The sequence below is a fragment of the Neopelma chrysocephalum genome, unplaced genomic scaffold (assembly GCF_003984885.1).
Source record: "Neopelma chrysocephalum unplaced genomic scaffold, ASM398488v2 Primary Assembly neopelma1_281, whole genome shotgun sequence".
Taxonomy (NCBI): Eukaryota; Metazoa; Chordata; class Aves; order Passeriformes; family Pipridae; genus Neopelma; species Neopelma chrysocephalum.
The window spans coordinates 413495-433402 of NW_020897943.1; the positions used below are offsets into that span (position 1 = coordinate 413495).

General features: G+C 46.3%; 1 protein-coding gene and 1 long non-coding RNA gene across 3 annotated transcripts in view; both read right to left on the reverse strand.

The window, feature by feature from the left end:
- Positions 1 to 19908, reverse strand: part of FAM129A (family with sequence similarity 129 member A) — a 79686-nt gene that overhangs the window by 49888 nt on the left and 9890 nt on the right. The window contains exon 1 of one of the 2 annotated variants that reach the window (XM_027704475.1): positions 8880 to 8954. The exons of the other annotated variant lie outside the window; for it this stretch is intronic. Within the exon in view, the coding sequence (XP_027560276.1) occupies positions 8880 to 8934 (55 nt within the window). The 5' untranslated portion in view covers positions 8935 to 8954. Of the gene's footprint in view, positions 1 to 8879; positions 8955 to 19908 lie in introns of those variants that run through there. 2 annotated transcript variants of the gene reach the window in all.
- On the reverse strand, positions 13930 to 17822 carry LOC113977938. Its single transcript, XR_003537451.1, has 3 exons — positions 17742 to 17822; positions 16871 to 17014; positions 13930 to 14564 (listed from the first exon to the last, which is right to left on the reverse strand). It is a non-coding gene; the product is annotated as an uncharacterized LOC113977938 (long non-coding RNA).

Consider the following 19908-nt stretch of genomic DNA (forward strand, 5'->3'; position numbering starts at 1 on the left):
GTGAAATTCAGGCCTAAATGACCTTTTCTGTGCGTTGCCTGGTGGAAGCACAAAGGACCCGGAAAAACAGCAGCAGTTTTGGGAGCTATGAATGGATTGTCTTACACCAATACCAGTGATCTCCTTGCAAGTCCACTATGATTTGAAAAGGCTTCACCAGTGCAGATGGTGTCAGTGGAGAGCCCACGAACAGCCCAGGCGCTGACGTGGGTGGCTTTTCTCGGAAGAAACCGTAACGGGGAGGAGGCACCACGTTCACAGTGCCAGCAGAAGAAAAAACAACCTGAAGATCAGCTGACACGTTCACTTTGCATACATCCTAAAAGCAGAATTTATTCTGAAGGACCAGACTGTGGCTTGCTCCCGGGAACACACGGGAAGCAGGGAGCAAGCCAGAAACCTGCTGCTGTTCTCCACGGAGCAGCGGGATCGCTGCACCCCTCACTGCAGCCGTCCCAGCCTAGGGCACTGCAGTGCCAGGTGCACTTTGAGGAATCCCAAAGGAGCACACGCTGCTCTGCTCTGACCTACAGGGCTGGCACAGCACCCTCTGAGATGCCAGGGCATGACCACACACCTGCAGCACACACGTACCGACCGCCGCGGTCGTGCCGCCACAGCTGCCGTGGTGCCTCCCCCCATCCACATCCCAAAAAACTGCCTGGGACACACTTGGCTGGTCGGGCCCTGAACAGGGACTGCACAGAAACACTGAACATGTCACCCACCACATGGGTGTCACCCTCTGCAGCACCTGCCCACTCCTTGGGAACCACATTGCTCAGGGCACAGCAGCACAGGAGAGAATCGATCTCTCCACCACCAACATCAAAAAGTTATTTTTAATCACTGCTTCTGCACTAGAAAATTTGTTTGGAAAATAATTACACTATTCCTGATTTCATTTATTTCCTAGAGGAATTTCAACACACAAAAACAACCTACATGTTTTTGAAAACTATATTGCTTTTAACTTCTTGCTCATCTAACCAGAACAACCCAAGAGTCAGCGTCGCTTTTGTTTTCTACTTCCTGCTACTTAGCTTTAAAAAAAATGCAATAAAAAAGATTCAATAACTAAATAACAGTAACACTGCGATGACCTAAATATTTAGGCTTAAAGCTTCAGTACTTCCCAAAGTGTAAGAGCAACTGCTCGTGTCAGACCTGTTAACTCCTCATAGATGCATGAAGATTAAAGGCTTATTATTTCAAGAATTAACACTTAATTAAATACCTCGAGAAACTAATTCACCAAAATCTTAGCCTACACATACCAAGATAAGTGTCAGTACAGAAGCACCAGCAAACTTTTTTTATGTGTAAGACTAATAAAAAGATACAGGATAAAGTTTTTAGGAGACCCAAGCAGGCCAACCCTTTCTTCACACAAGTTTGAGCCATTTGCATGAGCTTTAATCTTGCTTTGATCTAAGAGCTGGCCTCGTTTCATTACTGTCCTTTAACCACAAAAGAAAGGAAAATGCCTGCATGCATGTTCCAGAACTTGAAACACTTTGAATTGTTCTGTGAGTGTGAAGAGAAGAGCTTGTTTATTCCATGCAAAGGGAAAAGCTCTACTTTAAAAGCCCGTTCCTTAAGGATACCATCCTTCCCCACCTAGACACTGGCTTTGCAGCTGCCACTGCCCAAAGGCACCACCACCAAAGCTGCTTTCATCACCTCAGTGCTTGCTTCTTCTCCCTTTAATATCCATAAAATCTCTATCAGATGCAAAGATTGTCTTACAATTTGTGGCCAAGCTGCATTAATTGAAGAACAATCAGTCTTCCAGATTTTGGAAAATATCAAGTACAAAAGTGCAGCAGGCTCCACACTTACAGTGTGCCTCTCAACTACAGAATTTTTGGCAAAGATGAGCCTATTGCTCACTTTTCCTACTGAGAAGAAGCTCTTTGCACTGATACTTGTGCCCAATTCAACACTGTGCGTACTTTCTTCTACAGAAACAGCAGAAAACCATGACAAATGCCACATCTTCCCCTACCCCTGGTGGTTTCCCTTCCCTCACACTACCCAAAAAAAGACTTTCTTTAGCAGAAAGAGGCCACCTTTTGGGTTTCAAACCCAGTGATGCAGCACATCATCTATAAGGGCAGTTCTTGTGTAGAGTTTGCTTTGGTTTAAGGGAGCTTGAGATGATCCTGCTGAACAGGTAGGGAGAATAACCCAACTTCCCACATGCTCTGGTAGAAGGCAAAGCTGGGACACAAAATGGGTAACTGGGATTTCTGAATTTAGGAAAACCTCAAGCCGTTTCCAGAAGGTAAATGGGATGTGATCCCAGACAACTGACAAAATGAGGAACAAAATCTCCTCCTGCTTTGATCAGGGAAATTCTTGGCCGTGCCTGTTGCAAGACGACGTGGCTGTAAACTTCCAAAATTGCTCATGGTGCTTTTGAGAGAAGTTAACAAATGGGACTATATGAGAAATGGAAGCTGAACAGAGAAGGTATATCCTGCCTTGATCTCCCAAAGCTGAAATTGGGAAGTTACCAAGGACAGTAAATTCTGTTCAAGTTGGGTGGCAAATAACTTTCCCATCAATCACATCCCCGAATGCCTTTTGCTTGCATTCACTTGAAACCTAAAAGAAAGTGCCCAGCCCCCTGAATTAAAGACTACAAAAACCCAAGAGAAGCTGCCTCTCCTCTCCAGCACAGGCTGGCACCATTTATCAAAACTATGGGATGAAAATGTGCCACTGGCTCCAACAGCAACAACCTCTCTGAGCACTAAAACTTCCAAGAAAACAAGTAAAGCCAAAAGGATTTTCCTTCAAAATCTCATTTCTTAAGGTCTTCAAGAACTTGGAAGCTTTGCAAGGTGCATAGAATAGAATCTCACATACTTATTGAACTTCAAATTTCCCATGAGCTTTGCTTCACTCTTTCATTGTGTGGATATTTATGCCTGTTTGGATTGGACTGGATGGTACTGTCATGAATTCTGGATTCAATACATGTTTGTAAAAGAAAATCCTGCTCTGCCTCTTCCACAGACTTTTGGAGTTGCAGGTAAATCCTTTCAGCTTTTACCATAAACCTCAGAACATGAAAAGGAAAAGCAGCCTCGAAGGGAAAGTCCAGAGACAACACACTCAAAGAACTATGGAGAGGTTTGGATTGGAATGGACCTTAAAGCTCATCTCATTCCACTCCCTGCCATGGGCAGGGACACCTCCCACAAGCCCAGGTTGCTCCAAGCCCCATCCAACCTGGCCTTGGACACTTCCAGGGATCCAGGGGCAGCCACAGCTTCTCTGGGCAACCTGTGTGGGATGCTGCAGCCACACTCACCAGTGGAAAACAGCCAGGATTTCCCAAACACAGCACAGCTCAGCTTGTAACAGGCTGAGAGCAAAGGCAGTAAGTGCAGCCAGACTTGACAAAAGTGTTACACTTGCAGTCTCACCCCAAATTAAACCCAGAAGGATCCACGACACTTGAAAGCAGAAAATCCAACATCCGGCCTGAGTGCCTGTCCAGAAAAAGGCCAACTTTTCCACAATTAATTCCAAGTCATTCTTCCATCCTCCAGCACCCCTGCTCACAGCTCTGTGAAGGCTGGCTGGGAACGTCACTGCAGAGCTCTATCAGGCACTCGGGGGATGTCCCTCCGAGCCAGGGTGACTTATCTCCATACAACCGATGGAGTTGATTCAGATGCTTTCCTGTAAGGCCAGAAACCCATTTTCTCATCTTGTTGTTCAAGTAAAGGGTAAACCAGGCTCCTCTTCAGTCTCTAAAACATGACAGAATATCGGGACTCTCTCTGCTTTTTCAAGTAAGGTGCATCTTGTAGGAACACACCTACAGTGTTTTATCACCATACAAAAATACCCCTGTCTTAACTAATACCACACTGACATTCACTGGCAAAACAAATGGCTAGAAAGAAATTTCTTACAGACATTAAGTAACAGCTTTCACTGCCGACTGAGAAGAAGAAGAGCTGGAAAGTCTGCTTGGAAGAATGTCCCAAACAATGAGGAAACCCACTGGGTACATCCCTGGGTGCCGCAGGGTCGCAGCGCTGTCACTGTGACCCTTGGCTGGACTGTCCCATCTGCCTGGGTGAGGAAAGAGGTGGAAAAGAAGGGAAGGAAGAAAGAAAAACTGCATTTAAACAAACAAATCAAAATACAATGACTACAGAGCCTCATCCTCTGCATGGTTGTATGTTTGCAGAAATGGGTGGATGGGATACTGTCAAGCACACTGAGCACCTTTAATAAAAAATAACCTTTCAGGGAAGTTCCATTTTCTGTACACTGAACTCTTTTGAAGATGCACCTGCTGAAATTACTCGTGTTGGGTGCTTGAAATCTCTCCACTTCTCCAAATTTAAAAAAGATTTGTTCCCAACACACCACACGTGACAGGGCAGAGCTGGGTCCCCCCTACTGCTGCTGACAGGGCAGAAATGGAAGATCATCAACACTTTAGGGCATTTCCACCTTCTGCCTGCTGTCAGATCCACTTCCTTGACTGTTCCTTTTCTAATATTAGAGAACCAAAGCACAAATTTTCCATCAGCAATGTTGAAACCTCCAGCACAATCTCTCAGAGCACACTGAGCTGCTTTAACAGGCAATTCCACTGTATCCCCTGATTTAACGAGAGCACCCCGAGTCTGGAACTCCCCTCTCCCAACCTGGACCACTCCTTGTTGGGTGGAGCACTTATTAGGCATCATTAGATGCCTAATTCACCCAATGAACACCTCCCATCATATGTTCAGCCCATGCCTCATCAAACTGAAAGCAGGAATTTTTATAATAAACTCTTTTCACATGACCAACTCCCAGTCTCCTAATTATTCCTGCCATGTTTTAAACTCCAGTTCACTCATATCCTGAATAATCCCCATGTCGTCCCCCAGGCCCCCCCAAAGAAGGATTATCTCTGCCACAAGTCCTGGTTTTCAAGACCTCAGTCCAAAAACCTAAAGGAATTACTATAAAATTTTCTTTTCATTTCAGAGGGCTTTAAATCATTTTACTGCTTACAATGTGCGCATATTTAAAATATCTTATGGACCTAAAATAAATGGAAAACCGTATTTTTCCATAGGTATGGTTAGAAAAACAGGCTCATGCTGCACAGCACAGAAGACACCTTTGAAACTAAGGTTTCAGTAATGCTGCAGTGCATGTGGTCTGGCTTTCTGCCCCACTCCTCCCTGCTGGCACTACGTGGCCTCCCACTCTCCCCTAAATATCCTCCACCCACCTTCTCCCCGTGGACACAAACTGTCCCCAGCGCTCACAGGAGTTCCCTGCTGACTCATTTTTCCATTCTTGTTCTGTGACAGTGATTTCCTTCAGGTAGGAGTGACGAATATCGAGTGTTGACATTTTACTCACAATTTCATCCCACAACAGAGACTGGTGTCTACTCAAAAAAGACAAAATATGCTGTGATGGCTTGCAAAGTGAGATATAAATATATATAGCTTCTTAATTTTCTGACTATAAAAGTTGTTTTTCAAAGCATTTCCATCCCCAAATAAGGCTTTAGGTAGTTGATTCAGACTTCCCAGGGATGATCCCTGCCCTTGCCATTCCAAGCACAGCTTCACACATATCGCCCTGCAAAGACCACTTGGAAAAAAATCACACACTGGCATCGTATATTCTCTTCTCAGGCACTATTTGCTGCAGGAAACACACATCATCAGGTCAATAGTTATATTTACTGACTTTCAGGTCATGATATTACCCAAGATATTGCCCCAGCTCTCAATGCTTTGCAGTTTGGCTGGTTCAATCCTACCATTTCTTCCTTAAGAGCACAGGAGTGGAAAGCAGTTTTAGGTGGAAATCCCAGCCTTTGGTTCCAGTAACAGAGACGCCGCGTAGGATGCCTTCCTGATTTTCTCTGGGATTCATTTCTCCAACTGGTCTGACAAGGCTCCAACTTACCCACGGGGAACCAACAGCCAGCAAAGTGTCTCCCAGGCTCTCCCTGGGGGTGCCCGTGCCGAGGGCCAGGCTCTTGATGGCTTACACAGACACCTATTTGAATGGGTTTACATATTTTAACATCATTTTACATATCACATGGTTCCTGTCCTCGTTTGGTTCTCCTCTCATCCCTCAAAGACTTCTGGAACTTAGAAAACCTGCAGAACTGTACTGTATCACAGAATCATGGAATTGTGGAATCTCCTGAGTTGGAGGAGACCCACAAGGATCATCCAGTCCAGCTCAGGGCCCTGCACAGGACATCCACCCCTTTAACCCTCAGCGTCTCATTTCCATTCATTACATTGTGTTTTAGCTTAAATGTTGTCTAAATGAGCTACCAGGCTTTACAACACATTTAATTTCAGGCAAATTAAATTACCATTAGAGCAACAAGAAATTCAATTACACCATCAGGACAAAAACCATGGGCTAGACCAAACTCTCACTTGAAGTAATACTCAGGATTTCCTGTCTTGAGGTTACTGATATTTGGGTCAACATAAGTGAGCACCCCAAAATGCACAAAGTCCAGAGAGTGTTGCTGGCTGCTGCCTCTGAGTAGGGTGTGTGAGGCACATCCTTGGGCTTGTTGTCTCACAATCCCCCTCCTGAGCACTATGGACTGACAGTTCTGCTGACAAAAAAACAGGTCTCTCCCTTCCCTTTTTCCTGAGGACACCCCTGCATCATCTTTGGAGGAAAAGAACCCCCAAAGCTCCCAGCCCGCCACAAAAACACACCTAAGCTTTACAAAGCCAGCTGAAAAATGTGCTGAAGCCTCACTGCTTCAGCCTGCTTCCTGTTCCACTGAGGGGAGCTCAGCCCAGCTCACTCTGCACACCCATCACCCCAAAGAGTGTCAGACAGATAAGCAAGGCCTGAGTCTTACAGACTCCAGCCTCAGCATCAGCAGTAGGTCAGGTGAGCTGGCTGCATTGCACTCTTTCGATTTAAGATGCTCTTCCTGATTCCTTTTCCTTCTTGGAAGTGCTAATTCACAGTCTCTGTACAAAGTGCCTCATTAATTATTTTTCCAAGCAGGAGCTTAGAGTGGGGGATCCTCACTTACAGTAAGAACAGCAGACACGCCAGGGGATGAGCACAGTGCTTTCATTCCTTTTTCCACAGTGATTTGGCTTTCTCTCTTGCCTGTGCAGAGATGTGACAAGCAAACCAGAGCTGTGTCTGAAGAGCTGCCCAGCTCCCAGCGTGGCAAAGGCCCCCTCCCTGACAGCTGAGGGAAGTTTCAGACGCACACCCAGCCCCACTTCACACCGAGGGATTTTCCAACCCTCCAGCACCAGCTCCCAGTTCTGATTCTAGATGATGTCCAGGGCAAGGACCTGCACGGTTTCCTCTTGCACAGCTGTGGAGAAACCAACCAGCTCCCTGAATTTCCTGATATTTTTTTGCAGTAAATAGTCATCAGCCTTTTCAGGCGCTCACAACTCAGGGAGCAGAAACTTGAAATGCTGAACTATGGAAATGCAACTCTGGCTGCAGCACAGGGATAAGTGTAAAGGAAAATAGAAATCCATGGGGATCGCACCCTCATGGCTCTGATGGGACTTGAAACCACCCTCAACCAGGCAGGAAAAAATGACAATACTGAGAGGGCACCACAGAAAAATCTCTGCATGTGAGGCCAGTAGCTTTTTGGGTGGAAACCATGTAATAACTGGACATCTTTCCCACTATGGGAATCTCTTGAAAGACCCACTGTGATTTCAAAAGAGTCCTGACAGAGGAGCAGTTCAACATTTGCACACCCTCTACACCACAAAAAAATCCCGGAGCAACAGAATCCAAGGACAAGCTGGGCTGTGGGCACCACCCAGGAGTCACCCTCCGGCCTGAATCCACGGAGTTTGATCTCCCAGTCCACAGCAGAGAGGACTCTGCAGGCTCCACATGCATAATACATGAAGTGCTGGAACTGGGCTTCCTTTTCTCATGCAAACTTTTACTTCACTTGTAAATCTCCAGCCTTAAAATTTGCTTTGTAAATACTCTACCTGCCGCCTTACCGATAAGCAGCACAGGTAGACAGGCAAGAATAAGATGTATTTCATAGTTAACTATTCAAGTAACAAAAATACCCCCTAAAATACCGATTTATGCTCTTTTCCTTCATAGTTTAGTAGCCATAAGCATAATTCAAAGTGGGTTTTTGTTTGTTTTCTCTTTCCTAACATTTTAATGGGATAAAGGAATGTCCTTACACAATCTGAACAGTTTACCTAAATACTCACCTACAGTGTTCCCACTGCCTGGAGCAAGCTTGGCAAAACTTCAGGCCATATGAATCACAGAATTCCAGAACATGCTGAGTTGGAAGGGACCCACAAGGATCATGGAGTCCAACTCTTAGCCCTGCACAGGACACCCCAAGAGTCACACCATGTGCCTGAGAGTGTATGGTCGGGATCTGATTTACCCTGGCAGACCCTGGTGCCTTGGAAGCTGCCGATGCTGGGGGATCGGGATCGGGATCTGATTTACCCTGGCAGACACTGGTGCCTTGGAAGCTACAGGCGCTGGGGGATCGGGATCTGATTTACGCTGGCAAACCCTGGTGCCGTGGGAGGTGCCGGCGCCGGGGGATCGGGATCAGCTGTCACCCGGACAGATTCAGCCGCATCGCTCCCACGATCCCTAAACTTTTTACCGTCTACTTAACACTTCCTCCACGGGAATTTTTAGTGCATCGCCGCTTAAGGAAGCGCTCCAAACTCCACCGGCCTCTGGGAGTCAGCGCAAACCCCGCCGTGCCCGGCGCGCTGCCCGGCGAGCGGGATGCGCGGGGATGCCCGGGAGCGCTCCCGCCGCATTCCCGGCGGCATTCCCGGCGGCGGTGCCCCGCAGCCCCGCCGAGCCCCCCGTACCTCGGATGTAGGTGCACTTGCTGTCGTCCAGCGGCGCGGAGGCAGAGCCGCCCATGGTGCGGCGGAGCGGGAGCGGAGCGGCAGCAGCGGCGGCCCCGCAGCGCCCGGCCCGGCCCGACCCGGCTGCACCGCCCCCTTGGCGGCACCGCCCCCGCCCCGCCCGCTGCTCCGGGCTGCCCCTGGGCTGCCGGGGACACCCGCACTGCCCCTGGGCTGCCGGGGACACCCGCACTGCTCCCGGGCTGCCGGGGACATCAGCGGTGGCCCCCGGCCCTCCGCGTCCCGCTGCCCCCTGCTCTGCCCCCGCTGCTGCCTCCTCCTCCCACCGTCACTTTGTCACCCCCATCGCAAAATCCGCGTCCCCCTGGAGGCACGCGCAGACCCTGCGGAGTTTCCATAGAGGCCGCTTTAAACACCAGGCCACGCTAAAGGCGGGTTGCCCAGAGAAGCTGTGGCTGCTCCATCCCTGGAAGTGTCCAAGGCCAGGTTGGACGGGGCTTGGAGCAACCTGGGCTAGTGGAAGGTGTCCCTGCCCAGGGCAGGGGCTTGGAATTGGATGATCTCTAAGATCCCTTCCAACCCAAACCATTCTGGGATTCTAAGTTGAGGATGCTTGGAATGATTTTACTTTGTAAAGAAAACTAATTACCCGGTAACTCTTCATTAACAAAGCCCGTGGGATGCAGAGAGAGCACACAAGTCAACCGCTGCCTCCCTCTCCCAACACAAAAGCTGGGATGCACCACACAGAGTTACAAACTGGTTTGTGTTTGAGGTTATTCCCGGAGGATCCACGACTGTATTGGTTGTGCTCTGGATGGGGCTTGGAGCAACCTGGGATACTGGAAAATGTCCCTGTCTGTGGCAGGTGGTAGAATGAGATGGTCCTTAAGGTCCTTTCTGACCCAAACCATTCCATGACTCATAACTCAGTCTTCAGGGCTGTATCTTCCCACTCTTACCAGGAATGCTGAATGTTGCTATAGAATGCACGATTCCAGGATGAAGGATAAACCTGCACGAGCAGGCACTAAAATACGCATCAGTAAAGATCAGTAAATACTGCCCAGTGATCGAGCCAACTTCCTAAAACATGCAAGAGCACCAGTGTGCAGATCCTCTCACAGGACAGCACGGAACAGATACCCAAATTTCCTTGCCTCTGAATAATAACTTCAGTGATGCTTTGGACCAGCTGTGACTTTTTAAGGTATAATCTTCTGTTCTGCTGTTTTTACAGTGCTAATCCAACGATGGGCAGGGTGCCATCGTTACTGTGCCTCATATGTTTTGCATGGAGTTGATGAGCTGCAATGAATATGGATAGTGATGACACACTGGATAGTGATGACACACACATTCACAGTGATGGGAAGTTATGCATTTTAGCCTTGAACACTCTTCATTCAGCCTGCACACATCTGTCACTGGCTGTGAAATTGCTTCAGCAGAGCTCAGGTTTGCTTACGTGGGTTGTGGGGTCGGTACTTTAGTGCTTTGCCACTCAGTTGATCACAGGATGGGTAAAAATTTTGGGGGTGAATCTTTTTAAACCAACACTAAACTTGATCAGGTTTGAAGTATTGAAGATGATAGGTAACATCAAGTTCAGTGTTCTGCTAAAGAGCCTCCTTCCTTCCGAAACTCACACTCACTCTCTGGGCACAGGATCGTTGTACCGAAGAGTAATGGAGCAATTAAGCAATTGCTTAATTACCTTGAGGAGACCAGGCTCACCCAGAGCACCCCTGAAACGGCGTCTCACAAGTCCATAGATCTCTCAGCTGAGATATAACACTCCATGCACAGCACTTCTAGGGGTCACACGTGAATCAGGCTCTGTTATGGATACATTTAATGGGCTCTGCCCCAGAGCCCGCAGAGGAGGACTGAGGAGGAAACACTGTTTACTGCTGTGCATTTGAAAGGTGTTAACTCAGAGAATTCAGGCTCTGCTCAGTGTAGCATAACTTTTATCAAATGTGGCTGAGAAGCTTTTCGTAACACACAGTCACGTGGAATGTGCAAGTCAAGCTCCAGGAGCCTGGAGAGATAAACTGTGGAAAATTCATGAGCCATAAACTGGATTGCTATTCTGTCTCATCCTTTAGCAGATGAAAATATGCCAAATCCCAGAAGCTTTATACCCAAGAACAGATGCTGGCGTGTGCACTGAATGGGAAACTTCCCTGTCTAATTACAGCTAGGGTAAAAACAAAGTGAGAACTGAATAGTTTACTTAATTATAACATTTATACTTGGTACTACCTGCTCCCCAAGATCCCCAAGCATCTCACAGACGTTAGCTAATTAAAGGCTGTAATTTCCCTTTCAAGATAGGGAAATGCTGTGTTTTAATGGCAAGGCTTGTGTCCTAAGCATCTTCAAAAGATACCATGAGAAACGTGAACCAAGTCAGGAACAGATATAAATGATCCTATTTCTATCCTGCTTAAAAACAAAACCATCCTCTCTAGGATAAGAAATCCATGTTTTAGGCTGATATAACATCCACACTGCAGCTATCAATGATAAAGGAATACAATCAAAACAAAAATACCACCAGAACCAAGAAAAATACTTCCCCACATTTTCTGCTATGAAATCCTGATCTTTGAGGGTTTTTTCCCCTTACTCTCCCTAAAAGTTCCTTCTTTAAACACCTGTTTTGTATTATATCCCGAAGTTTGGACTGTATACTAAAGGGCAACGTGATGGAGCTCTGCCATCCCACAGAGAAAGTGAATTCCTGAGTGAGCAGGACCAGGAGAAGCACCTCCTGCCCACCAAAGGACTGAAATCTGTCTCCACTGCCTCTGTAATTTCCCTTGTGGCAGTGTGACACCAGGAGAGAGGTCCAAGCTGCCTCAGGCTCTGGACCCACGAGGCACCAGTGAAAGCCCTGGGAGCTGTAGTACCCATGAAGTGCAGTCACAGCCACTACACTGCCTTATTTTGTGTTGGCCTCCAGCTCTGGTTCAGGAGGGAGAGAGAAGGAGGTTGTCTCCACAATCCCTTCTTCATTATCTCCCTGCAGAGGGACTGTAATGGAACCCTGATGTGCCTCAGACACGAGATCCACTCTCAACACCGTGGGCACACCATGGAATGAACTCCAGTGGTTGTTGGTCTAACACATGGGCCTTAACCACAGAGCTGACAGGGTGCAAATGTGTCATCAGGGGGACTGGGAAATCTTTGCCACCTTGTTGGCTACTTCTCCTTGCCTGATTGCAAATGAGACATGCCAAGGAACCAGTATCTTTGACACGCTGCATAACAGCACTTGAGTGAGCCCTTTGCTTCAGAGGGAACCCTGTGTGTGCTCACACCCCCTGTGTGTGCTCTGCCACGGCCTCAGACACACAGTTTGTTAGCAAACAGAAGCACTTCAGTGAAATGTGTGTGAAATCCATTAGGAGAGATGATTAACTATCCCAAACTACCTTAGAAGATTTCCCCAAGGGAAAGGAGCCATTTTAAGCCCACTGACTTTGTAGGCAGGATAACAAGGTGCTGTTGACAGAGAGAGCTGCAAATGGAACAGAACTGTCCTGCATAAATAATAATTATCTACTGCTAGAGGAAACTGTTAATCATGATTGTCTGAAAGTCAAAATCAGGTTGCAGAGAGTAGTCCCAACAAGATGTGTCACAAGATAAAAACAGCCCTTTTCTCAGGACAGGCTGTTGGCTGAAATATGTTCTGAATCCTATCTAAGTAACACAAAAATGTTATCCTTAAGAGTTATTTTCAAAAGCTTGGAAGGAGGTCTGAAAATCGAGCTGCAGAAGATACTCCTAGAGAATTACAGCTGTTCAGGCTGGAGAACCAAAAATGACATTTTGATAAAATAGCCCTAAAAAGAAAGAGTTGGTTGTGCTTTAGCTACTACCCTGATTCTGAGGGACTGGCAAGAAGCACTGAGAACCCACCAACAGGAGAGTGGATTTTAATAGGTTCTTAATCACCGAGTCAGGTTGGAAGGGACCTTAAAAGATCATCTGGTCCAACCTCTCGTGGGAGAGGGAGTCTAATGGGATTATCTAACACCTCGTGCCATTGCATCCTGAGAACTTTCAGCAGCAGAGACTCCACCACACCCATGGGGAGGTTGTTCCAGTGAATGGTTGTTCTTGCTACAAAAAATATCCTTCTTATATCAAGATGAAATGAAAGGTATGGTGGGGTGGGGAGACAGTATATGAAGTGCTGCTTCATATATGAACTGAATGTTCTAGGGAAGAGATAAAAATGGTGTTTGTGGTCACTTATTAAAGAAAGAAATCAGATGAAACCTCTTTTTCTTGTAAGTGCAGAAAGTATTGATGACAGTCTGAGCTACTCATGAAGGAAGAAAAGCAAGGCAAAGGTACATTTCAATAGCAGATGATGGTAAAAATATAATTTTGTCTCTATCTTTCAAAGGTTTTGAGAATCAAAATATAATCAGGCTGCTGAGTGCACAACCTAATGCAGGAGGAGGCTTTGCTGGCTGCCTTCTTCCCTCCTTATTATCCTCTCAGTTATGTTTTATTGTCATTCAACATGTAAACAACATTCACTCAAATACTCATTGGATACCAGTGCTCATAAAATACCAAATTGTAAGTAACATTCATCATTCTGCCCTGCTTGGTTGCAAATAATTTATAAATGTCTGGGTTTTTCACTGAATTGAATCTGATACATAATCTGAGGCACTTTCCTGCAGTCAAACATTCTCATAATGCATTAATGGTGACATGGATCAGTAGATCTCCACTTGCATTGTAAGAATGTGTATATATATATATACACACACACACACATGCACTTATCCCATAGCAAGGCTCAGCCAGACATTAGCCTTGCTACAAATCTAGAATTTCCATCCTCGATATCCAAACAGGACACATCTTGTCCCTCCAAAAATAAATACTTTTGAGCAGAGAGGTTGAAAACTTGGGGTAAAAACTCTCTTTTCTTAGTTGTCAGAGGGCGAGGTGAGGTCATGAAAGCTTCCCTGTAATGAGGACTAGAAGTTTCTCTCTCTGTTGACACCTGAGATTAAAGACACCAGGTAAGCTTACCCAGAACTCCTCCTCAAAAATTAGGAGAACAGCACACTGCTAATGGTAAACTCTGGAGAGGAGCTCTGCTCTTTTCTTTCCTATCCATAAGTGTGTCTTAGGTTCCCAGTTCACAGGGAGTGCAACCAAACCCATGTAAGTCTATTTTGAGCAAGTTATAATGTTTATAATCAAATACACAGGCTGTTAGTACTTAGGCCATATTACCAAGTTGCACGTCAAGGCTGCTTTTAAAACAGATTTAAAACTGATTTGTTACAAATAAACAGATTGATGCAAGTACAGCTCTAGGCAGTGGCTGTGGAGAAGGGAAAGAGCTCTGCACACCTTGAGTACTTAAGTAAAAAAACTCCTCTGAAACCAGTAACTCCACAAGAACAAGAGACTTTGCCTTGCCTTAACTTTGTAATCATTACCTTCAAGCCCTGTGGTGAAAAGTTCCCCTGGAATTCTCCCCTCCCAGGTTTTCCTGCAGGAGTGCTGTTGGCCCTGTCACCTGCCGTGTCAGGACCCTGAGGAGAACACTGCTTTAAGTTTGCTCCTTTGATGTCAGCCTTGTGACTCTTTGAAGCTGGAGTCTCCTTTTGGAAGGCTGGAGGGGCAATGCTGGATCTGGAAGAACAGGAAAGAAGAGTTGTAGCAAACCCAACACCGATGGGAATCAGCAAGGGGGAAACTCTGGTTGTTAGGACATGTCACGGGACGTGCACTTGGGACAGGAGTGAAAGTTCTGAATAGGGATGCAAAAATCAGAAACTTTCAGATGTGGTTCTGGATTTTATTTCCTATAAGCAAGGAATCCTAGAGCTGAGAATCACCTCCAGCTGTTGCATACTCCATCTGCCTGTCCCAGTGGCCAAGAAATTAAACGGGTTTGTATATATGTAAATTGAAAAAAAAATGAAATAAAATACATGTGTGGAACTTTTCTTGTTTACTAAACACTCCCATCATATTTGGTAAATTGAAAGACCATTTTCTTCTCTGCTTAGTCACTAGTTATGAAATCTGGTAAGTGACACAGCTAGAGGTGCTCCTTCCTGCTCAGCTGCCATTAGAGGCTGTATTTTAATTAGCTAGGACATTCATGTCAAAGCAGTTAATGCACAGGCCTTTACAAATTCATTGTTGGAGCTCCCTCAGTGTCAAACACGACAGGTTGATTTGTCCCCTCAGGTAGAAATGGGGGTGGTGCACAGGAACCAGTAAATAAAGCACAGCTCAGGGCCCTTCCCACTGCAGGAGAGCAAACAACAAGCACAGCTCAACCTATTGATCTCAGCAGAAAATCCAGGAGGAAAATCCATCCCTTGGAGATCCAGGGGATTCTTTACCGCTTCAAATGGGCAGCCACACCTTCCTGGGAAGACAAAAGCCTTCCCAAATGTTGGAAATGAGTTTATGGGGTGGGATTTGCAGCCTGGTAACAGAGGAAGGCTGACATTGCGCTGTCGCTGAACAGACTTTAGTGCAGCAGGACACCAAATCTAGCAATTAGACCTGTCATTTTCCCTTCTTAACTAAGGAAACCACAGTGACTCTTCTTAGAGGAGTAAGAAATCCTACTTCCATTTGATTAACAAAGCTGTGACCGAAACTTGCCTCCCAAGTGAGCTGATGTTCCTGCATGATTAACTGCCCTGCAAAAGGACAGCAGGCGCAGGCTGCAGAAGCTGAATGATCCTGCAGACATGATTAATGAAGGAGAGGACTAAATCCCCACCACATCTGGATTTGCTTCTTCTGACCACAGATGGTTTTGGTTGCTTTTTATTCCGAGTATATTCATTAAGACTAAGCACGGGGTTTAAACACAGCCTTCCTGTTCCAAGGCTCCATTTTCCATGGAGAAGCTTCTCGTCAGGAGCCTGTCCAAGAAGGCATATGTAGCAAATGAAATGGGATTTGCTAAGCCATCTTGCACACTGAATGAGCTGCAAGAGTTCAAAAGGAGATGCACAAAGGAAAGCCGAACAGTTTGGATTTTTGATGTATTTTCCCTGCTCTGAAGTGATTGGTCTCGTCTGCCTCATTTTCCTTCCAGATAATTTTATAAAAACCTCAGCACTCCTAGGGTTTGAACTCACAGTAAATGGATCCCAAAATGTTCACAAGTTTTTCTGTTCATTAAGTTTGGCTGTTGAGAACCTAAGTCCATCCATCCAAGCCTGGCTTCTGGCAGGGGGAAGCCACACAACAAAGGACACGACGTGCTAATCTGTCAGCGGGGGAGGTACCTGCTGACCCCGTAATCCTGTTAGCATCCTGCTCCTCTCCACATCAGCTGCACTCACACAAGAATTTGCCTGGACAAAAGGCCATCACCTCCTGGGCAGCACCAGTAAATCCAGGAGGCATCTCAGGGCCAAGCAGGCAGCAAGAATCTTACCAATTAACAACTACTCTGATTATTTGGGTGATAATAATCACCAAAAAAACCCTGGGCACAGGGTTTCTCATTGTCCTTTAGGACAGCAAATGTAATTAACAAGTGTATTATGACCTCTACACTGATTTTCTCATGCTTGCTGCTCTAATTGCTAACATGGATAACAATAATCTGCTTTTTTAGCATGTTACCTGGCTGGGGTTCTCTCCTGCCTCCTTAACTATCCCACAGAAGAAAGAGCAGTGGCCTTGTTTATATAATAGAGATCTACTTAGAACTGATAAACTTTCTCAAGTCACTAGTAATTCTGTTTTCTTTTCAAAGCAATTTAGGTGTCAGTGTTTATTTGGCTTTTATAGGAAAGCATGACACTTATTTTAAAAACTGCTTGATTTCTGACAGATCCACCATTGCAAGTGCAGCTGTTTTGTGCTGCATGTTTACTGCATTAAAAGTGCCCTCAAAAAAAGATGATTTTATTGCTTTTCTGATGATGTGTAGCAGAGACCTGTATTCTCCTGGTTATTACCTGTGCAGTTCAACTTTGCCAGATTGGTTTTGACCACAGTCGGTTGCACTAATGTTTGTAAGTGAAATGCAACCATGGCTTTTCCTTCCTTTTCTATTCCATAATAAAGTTAGTATTTCCGTAGGCACTGGAATCCTCATTTGCCTGACATGAGAGAAAATAACAACATTCTTCTGTTATCCCAACTTTGAAACATGATGATTAGAAGCATTATGATAGATCACAGAAAAATCCAGCTTGGAAGGGGCTTCTGGAGACCATCTGCTCCAAACTTCTGCTGGAAGCAGGGCCATTGAGTTAGGCTGTCCAGGGCTCTGTCAAGCCAAGCCTTGAATATTTCCAGTGAGGGGAACTTTTACCACTTCCCTGGCAACTTAGTCCACTATTTAATTGTTCTCACAGTGGTGGGTTTTTTTTACGTAAACCCAGACAGAATTTCTGCTCCAGGCGAGTTGTTTGTATGAGTCTTAATGTGTTTTCCCTTGATGTGTTTAGATGCACAAATTGGCTCTTGCCCGTCTGAAGAACCAAGAGAAGAACCAGCAGTGGCCTTGTTTTATTTCTGATGCCACACTGGATGTTTCTTTGCACAGCCCCTGTAACTACTGCATAGAAATGGGGGCTTCCAGTACTCTGTCATTACCAGAGAATGCAGCAACACAGAAGTGGGCAGCAGGCTGAAATCAAGGGTGTTAGTCCTATAACAGCCCCTCACCCTTTTTAAAGTGAAGTTTTTGAGGAGTTTGTCTCTATGGTATAATTGAGCTGTGAAGGTCCCAGCCACTGGACTCCCACTTTGAGCACACACATCCCCGCTGAGGACTGAAAGCAGTGTGTGCAAACCAAACCTTGCAGTCCTGCCAAAAGTTACCTGGTACTTGGCACGCTGCCCAGAATTCAAATCTTGCAAAATTTTAGTCTCTCCATTTCTCCACTATTTCTGTAGCTATTTAAGCCACTGCCAATAAAATAAAGGGAAAAAAAAAAAGAGAGAGATGATAAAAATGTTTAGATTATGGGCTAAACACACATAATGCTCTGGCTACAGTTCCCTTCTCTTTCCCCAAGTACTTGAAATAAGAAGAGGAAACTCTAAAAAGAACCAGCAATCTAAACAAAGGTGGTGAGGTCAAACTCTCCCTTGCTCCTCCTTCCTTCTCTTTATCGCTGGTGGCCACTTGGCTGCTGGTCCCAGCTCAAGGCACTGCTTGCATTGTTAGGCCATGGACAAAAACAATGAAGCACAAAAAAGGTCTGGGGGAGGGCTCAGTGATAGCTTGAGCTATTCCAGACTTTTGCCTTGTGCAAAATGAAAGTCCTCTGAAAACAAGGAAAAGTAAACCAGAAAACAAGGGAAAAAACCCCAAAGTTTATGTAGAATCCTAGAATCCCAGAATGGTTTGGGCTGGGAGGGACCTTAAATCTCATTTCATTCCAAGCCCCTGCCATGGGCAGGAACACCTTGAACACTACCAGGGTTGGGGAGAATTTCTTCCCACCTAACCCTGCCCTCTGGCAGTGGGAAGCCATTCCCCCTTGTCCTGTTCCTCCATCCCTTGTCCCCAGTCCCTCTCCAGCTCTCCTGGAGCCCCTTTAGGCCCTGGAAGGGGCTCTCAGGTCTCCCTGGTGCCCTCTCTTGTCCAGGTGAACCTCCCCAGCTCTCCCAGCCTGGCTCCAGATCAACTCAGTGGCCTCCTCTGGACTTGTTCCAACAGCTCCACATCTCACTTGTGCTGGGGTCCCAGAGCTGGATGCAGCCCTGCAGGTGGGGTCCAGGAAGTACCAGCCCCAGCTGTGGCCACCATGGATGCCATTCCATCACTAGAGCGAGTTCCACAAGCGACAGCTCTGTCTGTATTTAGGTTTAGGAGAGGGAGGAAAAGCTGTTTTGAGGAAGCACGTTCTGTTTGGGGACAGGAGGAGTGGAAGTCGCTGCCACTCAGTGCAGTTCCCCTAACTGCTGGCTGTGCCATGGCAAAGGGAGTCAGGAGACCTGTCTGACAGGGCTCCAGTGTCCTGTCTCCTGAATGTTCCTCCTGTCTGCCAGGAGCCCTGTACTGCTACAGCCCTGAAAACAAACACAGCCCAAGCTGTAACCTCGGTGTGTGTTGCCTCATTCCATATTCTAGGAATGCAGGCAGCCAACGTTCACTGGATCAATAGAGAGTCTTTGTGAGGGAATTTTCCAGTTTAACAAGGAACTAGATCACTGTAGGGACTGGTATCCAGGGCTGTAACTGAGGTACTGGGGCAACACAATAAAAATAAGGGAAGCTGAACAGTTCCTGCCGAGCTTGCTCTCACACATCTACTTCCAGAGGAGTGGCAAAGATTATGCCCCTGACTGATCAAAGGCTGGAGATGCTGACATGAGTGACAGGAATCAGATTTTCAGTCCATGTTCATATATCCTGCCTGTAGCCATGAATGTGGAATGCACTAGCTACCAAACCCATGGATGCTCAGTCACCCACTAACTCTCTGAGGTTATGCAAAATATAACCTCAGCCAAAACTTTAAAGTAGCTGTTCTCTTCCTTTTTTATTGAGATGTTTTCACACCAAAAGTTACTCCTTGCTGTCTGGCGCCCTCTCCTGCACACTCGCCTGTGTAGGATGTTCTGGTGACAGAGAATCCCCCGCATCCTCCTCCTCTGGTGAAGTCTTTCCATACAAAAGTCCCTCCTGCCCCAGCACATCTCCCTGTTTTTCAGATACCCACGTTGTGACCACTCATCACACATCAGGAGGCTCCCAGGAAATCTCAGTTTAGCTAAGGAAGAGTTATCACACAATTAGTTTTCTTTACAAATTAGAATCATCCCAAGCATCCTCAACTTAGAATCATATAAACATAGAATGGTTTGGGTTGGAAGGGACAATAAAATTCACCTTTTTCCACCTCCTGCCCTGGGCAGGGACACCTTCCACTAGCCCAGGTTGCTCCAAGCCCCGTCCAACCTGGCCTTGGACACTTCCAGGGATCCAGGGGCAGCCACAGCTTCTCTGGGCAACCTGTGCCAGGGCCTCCCCACCCTC